A 14,905-nucleotide genomic window follows, 5' to 3' on the forward strand; every position below is an offset into this window, starting at 1 on the left:
GCGGAGGACGATATCTACACGTATCATACTCCTGCGAAGCGCGGGTGTTAGCGTGCGCGGGTGGGGCACACTGCCGACAAGAACGCGAAACTATATGGTGGCGGCGTATAGCTTAGAAGCTCACAAGACAAGGCGGTGTCCCTTTGCCATGACGTAACATAATGTACAAGTTGCACGCAAGAGCGTTTTTATATAGTTAAGAATCAGTTTATATGGTTTCCCAACGCACAGGTCCCTCTATGCGTAAGCGGATTCCAGAGCAGCTCGGCGCAGCCCCCCCCCCCCCCCCCCCCGCGCAAGTTTGTCCTTGTCTCTGTGCAACTTGCATCGCACGATGATGAAACGCGCGCTCTTCCTTGAGCAGCTGCATGATGCAATTGACGGTTAATTCAGCAGGCGAGTAAAAATGCTCCGGTGCTTTTCATTCGACGGACGCATTATGCAGAACTTCCCCAAATCAGTAAAAGCGGCGCAAGCGAGTTATTCCACGCAGATAACTATCCCGCGCACGCGCGGTCTAACTATAGTATGCGGGATTACCGCCGCGTGACGACAGATCGTACGGAGTCATATATGTCCTTCAATGCTTTTTGGAAGTTGTCGAGACGTCAAACACAAAATTTAGTATGGCCGACGTCTCTGTGGACATAATGGCAGTCGACGCCCCGCGTCATTTATTCCTTTCTATGATAGCTCGGCTACCATCACTCTTCTGTCAAACGAGAGCGTTGTTCCACGAGCTTCCTCATCACCCAAGCACTTCCTGGCCTGTTTATACAGGAACTATATTGGCAGCCGTCTCTGCATATGGTCGCCTCTATAGCTTATCTGCCCGCTTTCTGGCGCCTCCGCTATATGCAGCAGTGTGAATGTCACTTCCTGGTATCTCACAGCGCGCGTGATCGAGGGCGCAGCTCCGCGTGCTTCGAGAGGAAAATGGAGTGCATAGACGAATGGCGCAAGTATTATATCCATATCGATGTTTCATGCTTTGCCCTTTTTCTCGAATTCGGTGATTTATACAGTTTGCAAGGATTCATCTGGAATTCATATACTCTCCATTGGTATACTTAATTTTTTTTCGGTGGCTCACATGTGTATGTATGCCCCTTTCCCTTTTCAGACGTCGATTAACCTAAATTTGACTGCTATTGTTATATCACAGTTGTTCTTGTGAGTCATTGTTTTATGTCGAGTATATATATCCTACGAAATTCTTTAGACAAGAAGAAGAAGCGATGTCAGCGCAACGAATGCGTGCGTGTAGTCGTGTGACGTGGTTTACGACAGACTGGTAGGGGTGTTAATGACCGCTTGCACGAGTACTGGTACAACGTAAAAAACAAGATTTCTTCTTGTGGTTTCCTGGCTATGCATCGTAAGACGTGTGCATGCGCTGCATTTTTTTACCACTGTGTCATTTCGGGCCGCAGTCATAACCAGTTGACGCGAGAAGTAATTGAAGCGAACGCTATCGCAAAATGTGCGAAGCTGTGTGTGAGTACGCCATCTGTGGCCCTATCTGAAAAAGAGCTTCATTTTCTGGAGCGTCTGCTCTGAAGTGTTGTTATCGGATTGTTAGTTTGAAATCAGATTACAACTAGTTTTTTTTGTAATGTTTGTTGCGCCACGTTTACGGGTTTGTCATGTGTGCGGCACCACATGGGGTGAATTGAGCTTATAATATGCTGTAAGGTCACACAATAAACAAAATTTGGAAGTTAGCGCTCACACTGTCGTCTGTTTTTTTTTTCTTTCTTGACCTTATAGCATCTTTTCTTCACGCTCGAACTGAGCTACGCTAAAGCAATATCATTTTATCATGCACCCACTCGCCCAGTCAGCAGTACTTGTTGAATACGTGAGCTCCACTGTCGATGTGGACTAAGTCATGACGCTCAGTCACTACAGTCAATCGATTATGCTTAAGTGATAAGGGCGTTGCATTCAGTAATTGTTCAGTAATGCAGGTTAATAATAATTACTGGGGTTTAACCACCCGAAACTACCATATGAATATGAACGACGCCGTATAGTGAAGGGCTCCGGTAATTTCGACGACTAGTGCTTCTTTAACGTGCGCCAAAATTTGAGCACACGGGCCTACAGCATTTTCGCCTCCATCGAAAATGCGGCCGCCTTGGCCGACACTTGATCCCGCGACCTGCAAGTCAGCAGTCCAGTGCCTTAGCCACCAGACCACCGTGGCAGGTAGGAATGCAGGTTACAGCTTAACAAAAAAGCAAGGGAAGTAAAGATAAGCAGTTTAGAACACCGTTGAACAGAAATTGTCGAAGATCCGAGATAGGTTTACGCAGAGTCTCCCAGTCCTTCGTACTGATACTGCAGCATCAGACTGAACTTTAAACACGACTGAGCTGCGAAGTACACTTGAACGCAACGTAGTTGCATAGAAGCTCATAAAAGCCCCGCCGCGGTGGTCTAGTGGCTAAGGTATTCGGCTGATGACCTGCAGGTCGCAGGATCGAATCCCGGCTGCGGCGGCTGCATTTCCGATGGAGACGGAAATCTTGTAGGCCCGTGTGCTCAGATTTGGGTGCACGTTAAAGAACCCCAGGTGGTCGAAATTTGCGGAGCCCTCCACTACGGCATCTCTCATAATCATATGGTGGTTTTGGGACGTTAAACCCCACATATCAATCAATTAAGAAGCTTATAAAAGTACTTGCAACAGCCTTGCGAAGTTTACGAGATCACGTAATACATGCGCCGAAACTTTGTCGCGAAATGTTGCGCTTCCTATAGCGAAAAAAGCTTGCCCACGGTATTCAAACTTGAATGCGTTTTCGTTGCGACTTCGATGAAAACGCACCTCATGCGCCCATATATCGATGGAAATCTCAATTGACGCCGGCCTCCAGCCGCCATTTGGAGCGCGCGCCAACATTTGTTGCGTCGGCACAACTTTGTACGCATATATATGCGCAGCGCCAGCGCGGCAGAACAGCACTCCACGTTTTACGATGCGTATATAGGCTCGACATAACGGCAAAACAACAACAAAAAACACGTGACAGGACTACGCAAAGCAAAACAGAGTGTCCCTAAAATTGTTTAGACTAACCTCTTAAATAACAGCCCTCTGTCGTCTGCCATCCGTCATATGAATGATCTATGCCACACGACGTTGGGACAATAATAAACCACGGCGCATTTGTACAAACGTTACACAAATGTTACATTGTTCGATTAATAGCGCTTAATAATTTTGTTTTAATCTGTATGTCTAAACGTTCTCATATCTTTTGTATTCATTAGCGTTGTTTATTGTTCATTTCATTTAGTAAAACAGGAAGAGCAAGGAATAAATGTCAAGGTCCGAAACGCAGCCAGCGGAATGAAGCTTCTTTACTGCTGTTGAACACCTGACCAACATGTTCTTCCTCAGCTGAGCGCAAGTGTGCTGATGACAAACCCGATAGTGGGGGTATTTCATTCTTTTTTTTTTTTTGCTCTTTCTGTGACGTTACGTATGTTTTCGTTTCCATTGTTTCTCAAGCGATATGGCGCAGTTGCCAGTTAGCTATAGAGCTTTGTTTGTATGCTTGTTCTTGTCCAACGCGCTGTTTTTCATGCTCAGTATATGCACCAACTGGCCCTCTAACCAACGGTGTTGCCCTTTCAAAAGTTCTACAAAATGAAAGAAAGAATGCTTCGCATTTGAAAACGCTCTTGTTTTTTTTTCTTTCTTCGCGACTTTCACCGGAAGCCGAAGTCGTTCACCGTATAATAACGCCATGCATAACCACTTGAGCATTATAGTTTATTCCCGGTAAACTGCCTCATATCATTCTTTTTGGAGCATTTCCTCTCATTAGCCTTTAATGTATACACGGTTATTGAAAGTACGAACTTTCAGCCTAAGGATGTCGAGCTCGCTTCTACCACTATTTTTTTATTGATTCATGAAGTTTAAACTATACAAGTCTTTCAGTGATGCCGCAGCGGATTGTTTTGGACTGCAATTCTGACCTTCTCAGTATCTTTACCATGTACCCATACGCAAGGAAGTTAATTCGCGTATTTCTCTTCCATCACCCGCCGACATATAGCCGCGGCCGGGAATCAAACCTGCAGTGACAAACGGCACAGAGCGATTCGCTTACGCACGCAGTCGCTCATAAGCGTCAAGCATGTTTAATTTCTAACAATCATGCCAAGGTAAATAAGGGGATATAGAAGTAATGGTAATGTAAATGTCAAGAAAGAAAAACGGAGGAAAAGATAACTTGCCGTGGGCAGGGACTGAACTTTCGACCTTCGAATAACGCGCGTACGATGCTACTACCACCCCCGTCCTACATGTACCTTAAAAGTGGGATATAGTTTGTCTTAGAAATACTGAACGAGAAAAAATTAAACGTGGAAATATTGTGTCTAACAAAGAAAAAAAAACGAGCCCTTAAATGTGCACTTCTTTCTTTCATTCGAGGCCGTGTTACGACCGCCATCGGTAGGCGCCATGCTGTCGCTGAGAAGCGTAGCCGGGCCGCGTTCCCACGCCTGGAACCCAGGTTTTCTTGGAACCAGCGTCGAGATCTGACGGGGGAGCGGCGCTCTTTTGACCCTCAAACAAGTAGCCGACTCGCCGAATGCTTATGCCCGCCAGGTATTGTCACTGTTAGCCGGCGGATGAGACGTCACGTCGCCACGAAGCGGTAAGCCGTTCCAGAGGGGACAACAAAGACAGCGTCTTCCTTTGTAGAAACGGCGACCGCCGCCACAAAATGCCCTGCTAATTGAGCAGAGAGGTTGGCGGACCGTTTGATCTCTGCTGTCCGAAGCTTGGGATCCCTCGACCAGTGACACACACGACGAGCAAGAGCCCCTCTGGCGCCACCTTTAAGTGCAGTGATCTTGACTCGAAATTGGCTGTTCACGTGCGCCGTGCCTGCTCGTACCCCTCACCTGTTGTGTGTATGTGATTGGTGTTCGACTGAAGAAGGAGGAGCCCGACAGGGCTTATAACGGCGCCGCAGAGTGCAGGACGTCGCTCTGGACCAAGAAAAGGTTCAACCACCACGTTCGTAGTTTGTGAAGGCTCTGAACCCAGTAAAGGTTCAACCACCACGTTCGTAGTTTGTGATGGCTCTGGACCAAGTAAAGGTTCAACCACCACGTTCGTAGTTTGTGATGGCTCTGAACCAACTAAAGGTTTAACCACCACGCTCGTGGTTTGTGAACTCTTAACCTCATGCTGTAAATATTTGTAAATAGTGCCATAAACCTTGTTTGTTTTTCGTATCCCCATCTTGTAAGCGGTCGTTTCCTCAACCCGAAGCTACACCACGCTACCACAGCACCCCGGGATCACAACAACTGGTTGGCATCGGTGGGATCCGAAGCGACTACAAGGAACAGCACCCCGAGCCGCGACAACTGGTGGCAGCGGTGGGATTCCCGACAACTGGTGAACAGCGGTCGGATTCGAAGCTACAAGTGACAACAACAGTCGGCCCAGGAGAAGCAGCTGGCTCGAGACATGGATCACGTATGGGTGAGTGCTTGGCTTTTCCTTTGAGTGAACCAGGTTCTAAAAGAGGATTAAATTTTAGAACTGGTAGTTAACTTTGCCGAAAGACTCAGTTTCGCCGTTTCGGAAAGTTATTTTGGAAGTAGCGAGCACTCAGTACGATCATGGACTTACGGGAGCTGCAGATGTCAGACTTGTTGCTGTTGTGTGAGGAATTGGGGATCGATACAAAGGGTTTGGCACGAAAACCCATAATCATTCAAGCGATTAATGATTTGGGGGCTGATGATGAGGAACTAAGTGAAGAATGGGACCTCATCATCGAAAGAAAACTAAGAGCAGCTAAGATGGAGGGAAAGAGTGAACACGAAAAACTAGGCCTCAAGAGAAAGTTTTTCAATCAAGATTATGAGTTGAGTATGAGGTTGGGACCCCAGCGAGGAGTACTTCTTCTCGACAATGAGGCAGAGTTCGAGATGTCTAGGTACATGCAGCCATATGAGGTATCATGGGATATGGGCCTGTATCTTAGACTCTTTGAACGAAAGTGTAGTCAACTTAAGTGTGAGCGAGACACCTGGTCTCAGAGGCTACGCACGGTTCTGCCCTGCGAGGCAGCGGATGTTGTTGCGCGACTCAGTGAGCAGCACGCGAACAACTACGAAGTTGTGAAAGCAGAGCTAATCAGAAGATTTGGAACTTCTATTAGCAAAAAGAAAGAAAGACTCGCACCGGAGTCTGAAAGCGAGGCGCGTCGCAAAGCGCCGGAAGTTGAGGCGCCTGGTAAAGCGCTTGAAACAGATATCGCGCCAGAGAAAGGCCCGCGTATTCTCGAATGCATCGATGTAGAGCATGCAGAGAACGAGGCCTTGGCCGGTCTCGAGGTAGGGACGATGTCGAAAGACGCTCCTTGCGTGGATGAGGAGGGTGCCAGCAGCCCTGATGGGCCCAGTAAGAGGCTGGAAACCTTCTTCATGCCTCAAGAGGACCTTTGGACATTGTCAAAAGTAGGCATGGTTAGCGCAGTGGCTGATGAGAGCAAGAACGCCATGCTTCAGCAGTGCAGCCCTATTATCGAGGTGATTTGCGAACATCGCAGAAAAAGGAAGAAGCGGAGGCGTTCGTCACTGCGCAAGCCTAGGTCGGGCCCCACTCCGTCCCAACAAAGAAAGGGTAGGCCACTAATCCGTTTAAGGAAACGTCAATGGTGGCGTTCAGGAAGACCGAAGCGGCGAGCCAGATTTGGAGGGGGAAAAGAAGGTGCGTCACCCCAAGGAAAGGCGCGGTTCAGTTCGACAACTTCGGGAAAGCGGCCTTGCCCGAATGATCAAAGACGAAAGCGCAGAGTGGCTAAAAACCGCGTCGGGGCGAGCACAAAGAGACAATGTCCCCTGCCTCAACCCTGTTTCTGGCGTCCCTTTCAAATTCCTGAGGGGAACAGGCCGAAATGGAAAATGAGGTGTGACGGCCGTGCACGGCTTAGTGTTTGTGCATTTTGTAGTCTCTGTCGTGCTCGAAAACCGCCGGGACCGCGACCCCATCGTGTACGATTAAAGGAACCAAGAGAAAAGGGGGTGGTCAGATTGAGTAACACATGCTTATTTCGTATGGTTACTTAGTTTTACTTTGTAGGTGTAATTTCAGTACTTTTAATTTTGTAAGTAACGTAATGCGGTGTAAATTTTTCAGAAGGGAAACCGCCGAACCGAAGGCTGAAAGTTAACATCGATTTGCTTTAATCATTTGTACGAATATACCAAGAAGGTAAAAACATAAAAGTGTTATTTTCGAGTGTTTTTAAGGTTTAGTGTTATATCGTATGCCTTCACTGTCAAGTGGATTTGGAGTGAACGAGCATTTGAAGGAAGATGTTAACACAGACCAAGTGATTCGTAAGATGATTAAGTTTGGCGCGACACGGTAGAGTTTCCGTTGCGCGCATTGAGAATATTATTGCACGGTTTTGGCATAAAACCTATGCAATTGCTTTTTAGGTGTTTTTACCTAGAATTACTTTTGTGTTGTACACGTTGTGTTACAACGTAACGTTTGAAAGAATTTAAACAAACTGTGATGGATTAAGCGTTTAGGTACCATGTAATTTGCAACGCCGTAAAAATGAGAGTAATTGAAAACGCTCAAGAGAACTCAGTGTTTTGTTTTTTAATCAAGGGTGTTAGCAAAGGCAGGTAACTAACCGAACTAACCTGCTAGAAGGCAGTGTTTGTTACTTTTGTTGAAGAAGGATTGATCTAGTGATCATGAGCAGATCCTCAAGCTTTCCCTAACCGTGAGGTAGACCATTTGGTCACAGCTTAGGTTAAGGTTGCGGGAGGCTGGTGAGTTTAATGTCTCAGTGGTAGACAATTATGGGCGGCCGTAAACAAAGACGGACGTTCGGACAATATTAGCGCTCACTGAATCCGAGTTCCTGACTGATGCTCTCAGCGGGACAGAACCGATGAAAGTAGTCAGCAATGAAAAAGAGCCTGCTGTTTTATATCAGGACGACAATGGTATCAAGCAAAGCTGCGCTTTGCTTGCGCCAGAATTTGGGCTCTCGTGAGATAACGTACTGCGCTTCAGGAAATGAATGCGCTTGCCTTGTGTAGGCCATTCATCAGTTGCAGTGTTATCTCAGAGGAGCTAAATTTAAAGTAGGGACAGACCATTTTCCCCTTACTTGGCTGCAAACCATGACCTCGAAGAACGGTCGCCTTGTGAGGCGGAGCTTGATTCTTAAGGGGAAAAAATATCATTTTGACATTAGGTAAAAAAAGGGCGATTGGAATGGAAACGCTGACGCGCTCAGCCGCTCTTTCTAAACCATTCTGGGGTGCTCTTGGTGTAACAAAATTGATATTTTAGTTTTTTCGTGCATCGTATGCAAATTTTTAAGGTAGCACGTTTGATTTCTCAGCACAAGTGAATCCTGAGAGTTCTGAGTGTGAGCTTTTGTTAAAGCTAGTAATTAAAATTGGTTTGCTATCCCTCTTTTGGCTTGGTTTGTTCGAAGGGGGCCGAGTGCTTACTTGTACATGTGGTCGAGTATCAGAGATGCTGTCGAAGATTCGGCGATCACACAGACCATGCCACAAGCGAAGGCCAGTTCTTGGCATTCAACTACTGACCCTTTCGTCGTCCCTGCGAGCAGCAGTGTTGACCGCTGCCCTCCGTGACTCATCTGGCGAGGGGGAAGCTGTTACGACCGCCATCGGTAGGCGCCATGCTGTCGCTGAGAAGCGTAGCCGGGCCGCGTTCCCACGCCTGGAACCCAGGTTTTCTTGGAACCAGCGTCGAGATCTGACGGGGGAGCGGCGCTCTTTTGACCCTCAAACAAGTAGCCGACTCGCCGAATGCTTATGCCCGCCAGGTATTGTCACTGTTAGCCGGCGGATGAGACGTCACGTCGCCACGAAGCGGTAAGCCGTTCCAGAGGGGACAACAAAGACAGCGTCTTCCTTTGTAGAAACGGCGACCGCCGCCACAAAATGCCCTGCTAATTGAGCAGAGAGGTTGGCGGACCGTTTGATCTCTGCTGTCCGAAGCTTGGGATCCCTCGACCAGTGACACACACGACGAGCAAGAGCCCCTCTGGCGCCACCTTTAAGTGCAGTGATCTTGACTCGAAATTGGCTGTTCACGTGCGCCGTGCCTGCTCGTACCCCTCACCTGTTGTGTGTATGTGATTGGTGTTCGACTGAAGAAGGAGGAGCCCGACAGGGCTTATAACGGCGCCGCAGAGTGCAGGACGTCGCTCTGGACCAAGAAAAGGTTCAACCACCACGTTCGTAGTTTGTGAAGGCTCTGAACCCAGTAAAGGTTCAACCACCACGTTCGTAGTTTGTGATGGCTCTGGACCAAGTAAAGGTTCAACCACCACGTTCGTAGTTTGTGATGGCTCTGAACCAACTAAAGGTTTAACCACCACGCTCGTGGTTTGTGAACTCTTAACCTCATGCTGTAAATATTTGTAAATAGTGCCATAAACCTTGTTTGTTTTTCGTATCCCCATCTTGTAAGCGGTCGTTTCCTCAACCCGAAGCTACACCACGCTACCACAGCACCCCGAGTTACAACAGCCGCATAAGATGATTCAGGCTGCCCCGCCGCGGTGGTCTAGTGGCTGAGGTACACGGCTGCTGATCTGCAGGTTGCGGGATCGAATCCCGGCTGCAGCGGCTGCATTTCCGATGGAGGCGGAAATGCTGTAGGCCCGTGTGCTCAGATTTGGGTGCACGTTAAAGAACCCCAGGTGGTCGAAATTTCCGGAGCCCTCCACTACGGCGTCTCTCATATAATCATATGGTAGTTTTGGGAAATTCAACACCACATATCAATCAATCAATCAATCAATCAATCAATAAATGTGATTCAGGCAACTTTTACATTGATCTCAACAAAAGCCGAGAGAGTTTATAGCTTCTAGCGGGCGCTCCTTTCCATATAGCGCTGACAGCGTTAGCGCGCATTTTCGCGAGCTGACCGCAGCCGAGGTTCGTGTCCCTCCGTCCCGTCTCGGCAACTGTCTTTTTTTTTTCTTATCTCCTCGAAAACCGCTAGCACACGCTCTTGGGGAGGGAGCGCGCAGCCCGGACGAATGGGTGCCCCGTTGGCGGCGCTGGCACGCGCGATGCGGCTTTCGCTAGCAGGGAAATATTTGCGCGACGTCTTGATATGGCACGCGACACGAGGCCGCCGCTGCCCATCTGGCCAGCGCAGAGAATAATCTCCGCGGCACGCCTTCGACAGCACTCGGTCACGCGAGCGCGCGTCACGTGCCGCGTGCGCCGTATATCTCCGCAGCCATTGTCACGGGACTCCTGATTTGGCCCATTTCTGTTTCTGCGTGCCTTTTATGTTTGTGCCTCTGCTTCCACTCAAAATAGCGACAGTGCTTGAAGGACGGGGCGAAGGACAATACACAATGGAGGGCTGTTGGGAGTCATCTTTACCGCATCTCTAGGAATCGCGCTCCGCAAAATTATTGGAATGCACCCACAAGAAAAAAAACGTGCGATTGTAATCCTTTCACAGTGGAGTCAGTCGACGAGCGGCGCTCATCCCGTTGTCTCCATGCGTGTCGTGTCCGGACCATTTTACAATATGCGCCTCACTTGCAGAGCAAAACAAACAAGACTGGGCCAACAGCTTGCAGCAATTACTGCAGCCTCCTGTGGCACAGTCCGGGCCGCCTTCCAGAGTTCAGAGCTCGCGTGCCGGACAGGAGGAGGGCAGTTATGCTCCGTTTTTCCGCGGAGGCCATGATACCTCTCGCGATTAGATAGCGCTCGCGGAGAGCTGAGAGAACGCACCCCCCTCTCCGGGCCGGCAACCCTCTTGGGAGAAAGCCGCAGGTGAGCAAGGGCTGCACGTGACAAGATGCGTCGGGGAAACGTGCACACGCCAAAATAGCGCCCGCGGCATCCGATAGCCGCCGACCTCGGCGCCGATAGCGCCGGCCAGGCGCCCTCCCCACTCAAGCCCCGCGAACCGAGGGCCCGGTCGCCACCCAGTGCAGCGAACTGCGCGCGCCCTTGGACGCATGCGGCAAACGCAAGGGCGACTCAGTCGGGACACCAATGCAGTGACCGACTGCAGTGGGCGATGCCATGTGTGCCGACGTCCATGTGACTCGTGTGGAGTACTGTAATCAAAATAATCCGGAAGCTACTCCCTAGCGGCCACACAAAAGATAAATTCTTATTCGAGTAATGCTGCGCAACGCAGTGGGGGCAATGTCGCTGGTGCCGAGGTTACGGCTTAAACTAAAATTTGCCCGTCACCCTATCAATTGTGTGGGAGGGGGGGGGGGGTCTCTTTTTCTCCGAAAAATTTTGATCGATATGCGGGTTTAACGTCCCCAAACCACCATATGATTATGAAAGACACCGTAGTGGAGGGCTCCGGAAATTTCGACCACCTGGGGTTCTTTAACGTGCACCAAAATCTGAGCACACGGACCTACAACATTCCCGCCTCCATCGGAAATGCAGCGCCGCAGCCGGGATTCGAGCCTGCGACCTCCGGGTCAGCAGCCGAGTACCTCAGCCACTAGACCACCGCGGCGGGGCTTCCCGGAAAATTTTCAATTTTGCATGTGTGTGCACGTACGTACAAGCACACGCATAGACTTCTATGAAAAGTGGTTGAACACCCACGTACATAGGATGCATAGCCATCTGTAGCATATTGACGGCGCGCTCGCGCCAAGAAGTCTTCTTCCCCTTGTTCATCAGGCACATCAATAATGATGCACCTGCCTAAACTGCCCCAGCACCTAAGGTCACGTGTCAATCTGCGTGTAGAAGCCGCGCTGAAGTCCCCTGTAAGGGTGAAAGCTGACTTATTGAAGTCGGTGTACGGGTATCACCTATGTCATACATAGACGCGACATAGACGCGTGTGGGTGACCACCCCCATGCACCTCAGTATAGGCCAGCTAACTTGCGAGCGCATCGTTGATGCAGGTGTCTTTGCTCAGCGTTGGAACACTACAGTGCTAACAAAATACACACGTAAACAGCTGCATTCCCCGGGGTGTCTCTCACAAAGACGTCTGCCACGATTTTATATATACTTTAAGGAAACCAAGCTCGCACCCAGATGGCCATTCGCGCCTTGGCCGTATCTGCGTGCACAAGAAAATGCAGACGGCGCGCTTGGCTAAACATCACACGAAAGCGTACACGCATAATCTGCGGGCTGCTGTACCGTACAGAAATCTTGTTCAGCACCGGCGATAAACGGGCCGCTACTTACTCCTGCGGTCAGCGCCTCGACAGAGTGCGCAAACAGAAACGGCGTTGAGCAAAATTATTTTTATTTTGCGTGCCGTCGCAAAGATGGTTCACATAAAAAAAAAAGCAATGCAGCGGCGCGTCCCTGACTGTCTACCGCAGCGAAATTTTGCAGTTGCGCACTCGGTTTCACTCGCAGCTTTGCGCCAAAAGAGAGAGAGAGAGAGAAGGCTCACGGGCGATGGAGGATGGCAGAAATATGCTGCGATCGCTCAATTACGAAGCATGGCATCCTGTTGCTCCTGGAGATTTTCGCTGATCGCTCGAATTTTCTCTCTCTCTCTCTCTCTCTCTCTCCTTTTTTTTGTTGCCTCAGATATCCGAGGTTTGCGAGGACGAGAATTAAGAAACAGGACGTGGCGAACGAAGCGCATATAAATAAAGCGGGCTGAAAATAACTGTGGGAAGATTATGATTGTTTTTTTTTTAAACCACATTCCCACTCGTGTTTACGGATGAGTGCCCCCCCCCCCCACCCTCCTTGTAAAGAAACTCGGCTCTCGAGAAGTGGTCGCATTATCGTATATAAGCTGGATCACACACACGCACGACTCTCGTGGATGTCACGAGCAAATCGTAGAGTGGAACCATTTGCTCTGTCTTCACCTCGCAACCGGTGCCACGGCTCTCGTCGTATTCATCTAAGCGGGTCCTCGCACTGAACCGTTCGCTTGCTGAACCACCACCAGAGGGATCCTGACTACTCAGAAATGCGACAAGTGCATTCTTCTCTCGGGTGTTGCACGTAACTGTTTCTCTCCTCTATGCAGGGATGCACGTGTGTGAGTAAACATGGCGTTCAACGTGTATATTTATAACGACAGCGAAGGCCTCGTAACGAGTGAACGGTCAATCCCTTCCTAATAGGTTTAACCTCTTCTCGCTATCTGTGACAATTGTGCAAGGAAAAAATTAATAATAGTTTTAGCCTTAGCTACACTGATACTCAAAAGCTAGTGCTGCTTTTTAACTGACTTTTTTTTTCCTGTGCGTCAAAATGACTCCCCTAAACTTATAACCCTAAATATGATAGCAGCAAGATGGGAAGTTTGATTTTTCTTGTGGCTTACGTAAACATTTTCTGCGAAGTTCGACGTTTCCGTAAGAAGTTAGTTGGTTTTGGTTGGTTTTAACTTTGTTGTACTGTCCTGCAAGGTTTTACGCGAATATCTTACTTTTGACACTTGAAGCTCGGCCTGTGAAGCGGCAAGCCTACCGGGACGAAAAGTGAAAATGAGAACAAAATGTACAGGGAGAAAGAGTGGCGACATGTCTTCCTTATATAGCCACCTCTTGCTCAGAAAAGTGCACAGACTCACGTCTATCTTTGGCTTGGTTACATTAAACCTACTCCGCTTACTTAATGTCTTACCCGGTACTGAGCACATTAAGTTATGTACATTGCGCGTTCAACATGTATACGCGTACGACGTCTCTACCCCATTATGTCTGCGGTGCGGACCTGCGAAGCTAGATGGCCCGGCGTGCTGCACGCAACTAAGCGCACATACATGCCCAACCACTGGACCGATGGTCGTTGCCTCCCACTGTCTTATCACTGCACCAGGCTTTCGCCCATGGTATCGAGTGCGCACTCGGATTCGTCTTGTTTATATTTATGTGCGTGCGCGCGTTCTATATTTACCCTTCCGGGCCTGGGACGAAGAGGCCTTTCGCCCTTTGACGCGGAAAGTAACAAGCCACCTACACGTTGTCGACACTTTCTTTCTTTCTTTCTTTCTTTCTTTCTTTCTTTCTTTCTTTCTTTCTTTCTTTCTTTCTTTCTTTCTTTCTTTCTTTCTTTCTTTCTTTCTTTCTTTCTTTCTTTCTTTTATTTTGTTACAAGGTCTTTCTTAGCCCCCTGTTTCAAAAAATTGCTGCGGACGACTCACCTGTGCCAGCGAATGCGTGCACAATGCGGCTTTGTATGAACTATGTAAAGGTTGCGATATATACGGAGTGTACGAACTACTGAGCAACGGTGGTTTGTGCTGCTTTGTGCTTTTGGCCGGTCACTATGTAAGCAAACACGAAGGTCCCCTTGTTCCGAGAAGTCGAGGTACGCCCGTGATGTGTATTTTCGTCTCTGTTGTAGCTGGCCGCCAGGGTGCACCGGTAAAATAAATGCGACCTCAGCTCGTTTTCGCCCACGCCCCACAAGGCAGCCCTCTTAGTAACCTCCACCGCTTATATGAGTACCGCGTATGGCAAACAATAAACAGTCCAACATGACCCGAAGACATGCTATATTATACGAACAGTTTAACAGCTGTAATATATTCCTTTACCTAAGGTGAGTCCCACCAAATGTAGTAGTCTGCTATGGTTAACGTTCCTTTTCCTTCTACCTTTCCCCCCTCCCTTTCTTCGTTTATTTATTCCCGCGATGAAGGCTTATTTTATTTGCATAAAGGGTAGTTAGTTATGTACTAATTCATATTATATGGTACTGTCTCGAACTGCAACGCTCGTCAGACGACCCCAAACCTGTCTTAGGGTGGTGTTGCATTCATGACTATATACCGATGGTTTACGATTGGTGACATTATGGTGGGCGCTATAGGCGCCCCTGGTGTGAAGGACCACTTATATAAATTACAGTAAAGCCAGA

At 48.6% G+C, this 14,905-nt stretch overlaps 1 protein-coding gene across 2 annotated transcripts; it reads left to right on the forward strand.

The window, feature by feature from the left end:
* Positions 1 to 298: 298 nt before the first annotated feature.
* LOC142775747 (uncharacterized) lies at positions 299 to 13,662 on the forward strand. 2 transcript variants are annotated; one of them, XM_075877688.1, is made up of 2 exons: positions 299 to 1,097; positions 3,306 to 13,662. In XM_075877688.1, exon 2 carries the CDS (start codon positions 5,659 to 5,661, stop codon positions 7,111 to 7,113), a length of 1,455 nt encoding a protein of 484 aa, XP_075733803.1. In that variant the 5' UTR covers positions 299 to 1,097; positions 3,306 to 5,658; the 3' UTR covers positions 7,114 to 13,662. The 2 variants fall into 2 exon arrangements, with proteins under 2 accessions (XP_075733803.1, XP_075733804.1); XM_075877689.1 differs by lacking the exon at positions 299 to 1,097 and having other exon boundaries at positions 2,519 to 3,448; positions 4,454 to 13,662.
* Positions 13,663 to 14,905: the final 1,243 nt, after the last annotated feature.

The sequence above is a fragment of the Rhipicephalus microplus genome, chromosome X (genome assembly GCF_043290135.1).
Source record: "Rhipicephalus microplus isolate Deutch F79 chromosome X, USDA_Rmic, whole genome shotgun sequence".
Lineage (NCBI taxonomy): Eukaryota > Metazoa > Arthropoda > Arachnida > Ixodida > Ixodidae > Rhipicephalus > Rhipicephalus microplus.